Genomic DNA, 4,241 nt, shown 5'->3' with positions numbered 1-4,241 from the left:
AACCACATACATTTTACCTCTAAAATATATTTTGAGTTTCAATCTCGGTAAAACCTTATTCTGGAATATTTTGGAATGCCATAAAACTTTTGAAATTTTCAACTCATCCAAGAATAACAAGATTTTTAATACGGGAACTCTGCAAAATCTATTATCAACGTTCATTCAAGGATAAGGATAACAGTAATGTCAAATTTCTTACTACGCTATTCAACGGACAAAATCTATTACCAATGTTCATTCAAGATAACATGAATGTGAAATTTCTTACTACGCTATTCAAACGACAATATGGTTATCGCTGTTACTTAACTTCAAATCTGAAAACTAAAGGCACCTGTAATCGTCTGTACATCGTGCAGACAACAGTTTTCTGATTCCTCAATGGCAGTCCACATCCCAACCGTTTCTGCTTGCTTTCCTGCTGCACTTCTTAGAGGCGGGGGCTCATACATATAGCAAACTTTAACATTACTCTCGGCAGTACCGTAAACAAAAATCTTCTCATCCCACACTACAGAACACGAAATCCTTTCAAGGGTTATAGGAAGAGAACACAGCGCATTCCAAACGTTTTCATTGGAATCGTATTCCATCACTCCCTGCTTCTCAAACGAATACAAACGCTCTGAAGAAGAAACAACCAGAAACGCCCGTGGGCCTTTCCCTGCCCCGATAACCCCCATATTCTCCAGTGTTGTCCATGCCCCCGTTTCTGGATCATAAACTTCCGCACTCCACCCGATTATATCACCCTCATCACGGACACTTGTAATAACGAAAAATTTGCCGAAGAAAAATTTGCCGTAGATGACAGCACCATACCATGCACCCAGTGCTCTGTTCATGTCGGGAAGAAGCTTCCATTCGTCTACAAACACATTGTAAACAGCTGCTGATCGCATGGGATTTTTACCTTGATCGTCTCCGCCGGCAACGTAAATGAGTCCATCCGGTGACACAGAGGAAGCACCGCACATTCGAGGGACTGGCATGTCGGCACCGCGGCTCCACTTACTTGACGAGAAATCGAAGATGAAAACGATTTTGAATGCATCCGGTTCATCAGCTCTGAACGGAATCCATCCGCCTAACAATACCAGCTTTTGATTGACACAAACGCACCTTGAGAAGAATGGCAGTCCCTCATGACTGCCGGTGAAATGGGAAAGGGGAGGAAGCGTTTTCCGGGTGCCGCGCAGAGGGTCAAAGACAGAAACCACGAACATATCATAACAAGCGCCATCAAAATATTCCTGGAGTTCCAACGAACATATCAACTGCTCGGAAGTGCCAAACTTTTTCCTGTCTTCATAGAACTGGGGGTTTTTCACAACGGCCTCCCAGGCTTTGCAAACAACTTTGAGGTTTGCATGGGAATGGTAGGGCACTCTTAATAGACACTGTCGACCTAATTCCCACGGAAGAACAGCAAAAGGATCCATAAAGAGATGCACTACCCTCGTTTACCTTCCAGGAGCGAGTGAATATGAAGTTGGCAAGCCGGAACTCTTTCAAATCAGATAGGGTAAAGACTAACGTAGCAGAATCACAGTCTTCGTACCTGGAGCGCCAAAGCCCAATCGCTTCGTCAAATATCGAACGCAAATCAGAAAGGATAGAGATCGAGCGAAAGGGAGGGACATCGAAATAAATAAGCTGTAACGTAACGAAAACGAAACACGCCTTTTTTTATTTTTTTTAAATCTTTTGATTGTTATTTTACGAGTTGTTTTTAGTGTTAATTTTTGGAAGTTTTATGGTGGGATTTTGGTTTTAATTTTTCTAAAATTTTGCTGGAATTTATTGAAATCACAAGTTTGATCGGTAATCTCGGCACAATTTAAATGTGTCACCCGATTTTTCACCGTGTTGAATCATATATAGTCAAAAACCAATTTTTTCCATATTTTTTCCTATAGGAGCCAACTCCATGGTTTTATAATAATAATTATCATAATTATTTATTTATTTAAATTATTATGGGTTATGGAGTTTTTGATTGGTATTTAGCCAACTAATTTTTGTTCAAATTATAATATTTTATTATTTAAAATGTAATTTTGACTATATATAAATAGGCATAGCTTTATTTATAGAAGAAATGACTTCACGACCATTTTTTTGTTTCTAATTTTTAACGGAAACAACCTTTTTCACGAGTGTGGTAGAGGTTTTCAATGATGTTGAATCAATTTATGCATTCAAAAATATATTTTAAACAATATAAAGAAATTGAAGTTGTATTGCAATATTTTGGGAATTCTGGTGAAAAAGACCATTTTGCCTATAAGTTAGACTAGGCCCATATATAAATATAATATCTTCAAAAACATGTGAAACACCTAAATTGTGGAGAGTTTACAAGTCAAACACGTAATTAAAATACCCATATGGGGGTGGATAACCCAAGGTTCTTGTGTCATGTGGGGCCTCCCTCTATATCCTTAATGCATGTCAAAACAAGGTGGGTTGTGTGACTGTGTGAAATCACCCATTGGCGCTCAAGAGAATTTATGCAAAGGTAGGTGGGAACACGGTCTCATTAGCTAAACGATGAGTTTTGTAATGTTATTATGGCGATGGTAGTTCAGGGTAAGTGATCCATGCTGGCACCTCAAGCCAAGCTCTTCGATCATTGATTGTCGAGTTCGTATATGTGAGCCCAATGCAATTTGGTCTTTTACTTATTTTGTACTCTGTGTGGTGTCCTCCAAATTGGTTGAGCATCTTAAGCCCAACTTGTTGTTGGCTCTCTCTTGGTAATTTGTATGAGCTATAATTTATCATAGCTCTTGCTCTCTAGGGTGTCGTTGGAATTGGGCAGAGTGTACATGGAGAATTGGGTAGGCTCCTCTCCTAAATGTATCTTGTTTCCTTGGCTCTATGTTTTCCTATGACTCTACGACCCACTGGTGTAGAGGTGTGCGACCTTCAGAGGGTATTTGGTTATGGGTGTCACGGTCTTCACTTGTGGTGGTGCACTCCGCAGGCGCTGAGCTAGTTGTGGGTGGATAGAATTGAGGGTGCAAGGGGTTAGTATTTGGAGAGCATTGTGCTTGGTGGTTGGAAATTGATACATTCGTGGCCACATCTAGGGTGGGTGTTAAAGCCATTAGGGTAGTATGTGAAGGGTGGGCATAACGAGTGGGTGTTAAGGAGGTTCACGTGGTCCAGGGGAGGTCTGAGTTTCAAGCAGGAAGAGGATATGCGTTGCGATGAGGAGCGAATTCAGGGTAGCGTGGGTGCAATAGTTAGAGCTCCTACCTTTGAATTTTCCTGGTATGGCATTGTGTCACAACTTTCGTCTCGATACCAGTGCCAGTGGAACTGCCTTAGAGACTAGGCCTCAATGGAGATATAAAAAAAAGGATTTTGATAAGTCAAACATAGTTGCAAGGGGGTGCACTCCGCGACCTTGTATAGGTCCCTCTCCACCCTAAAAGAAGAGAGGCAACTCCTCCCATGCAGCCCCAACACCATCGAGGTAGTCAGTGAAGATGTAGCCGAAGAGCTATGCGAAAAAAACATCTCAAGGAACATGAGGGAGTGATGTTGGCCTTGTCTAGAATTGAGTATTTCCAGTGCCACTTATGCGAGCGAGTGGTGGTGTTATGGCACCGACGAAGACACATTCAAGATGAATTGGAGTAGCTTGAGGCCTCCTGGAGCAACATGCCAACTGCCCTTTTCTCCCATCCCCACCACGGATCGCTCAAGATAACCGAGCTTTTTTCATCTTCGACAATTGAGTACATGACTTTTGGCATTTCGTTTATTCTATTAGTCTTTGGTAAGTTTTTGGTTTTATGCAAATTCAACCAAACAATATGCCAAAAAAATCCAAAAATTATAATTGTAAATACTTAAACGTAGATTTCAATTATTAATTTATAATGTGATAAATTTATTTTATATTAAAAAATATAATTTAAATAATCAAATATTAGCACTTTACCAAAAATAATTCTAAATAATCAAATATTATTATTTAGCTCCAATTAAAAAAAACCATTTGAATATTTTAAAATCTTTTACAACAAATTTATTTATATAAATGAAATTATATTTTAAATAATAATAATAAATTATGATTTCAAAATATTTTTTATGTAAACATTCAAAAACATCCTAAAACAGTTGAATAATATTATTAAAAAATAGCAATGTAATTGACACTTCATAAGTATTTAAATAATAAATAATAATAACATTTTTTCTAGTTAATTTTAACTAAATAT

General features: G+C 38.6%; 1 protein-coding gene across 1 annotated transcript; it reads right to left on the bottom strand.

The window, feature by feature from the left end:
• Window positions 1–314: 314 nt before the first annotated feature.
• On the bottom strand, window positions 315–1,445 carry LOC149223066 (F-box/kelch-repeat protein SKIP20-like). Its single transcript, XM_089387778.1, has one exon. It carries the CDS (start codon window positions 1,443–1,445, stop codon window positions 315–317), a length of 1,131 nt encoding a protein of 376 aa, XP_089243904.1.
• Between the last annotated feature and the right edge of the window lie 2,796 nt (window positions 1,446–4,241).

This window comes from Pinus tabuliformis, chromosome Q (assembly GCF_031772625.1).
Source record: "Pinus tabuliformis cultivar Carrire ecotype Pingquan chromosome Q, CPIR1, whole genome shotgun sequence".
Classification (NCBI taxonomy): Eukaryota; Viridiplantae; Streptophyta; class Pinopsida; order Pinales; family Pinaceae; genus Pinus; species Pinus tabuliformis.
Note: the sequence above shows the minus strand (reverse complement) of the source record. Positions and strands in the feature narration are given on the sequence as shown.

Excerpts from the sequence above, each read along its gene's own strand:
- LOC149223066 (XM_089387778.1), bottom strand. The coding sequence starts at position 1,445 with ATGGATCCTTTTGCTGTTCTTCCGTGGGAATTAGGTCGACAGTGTCTA.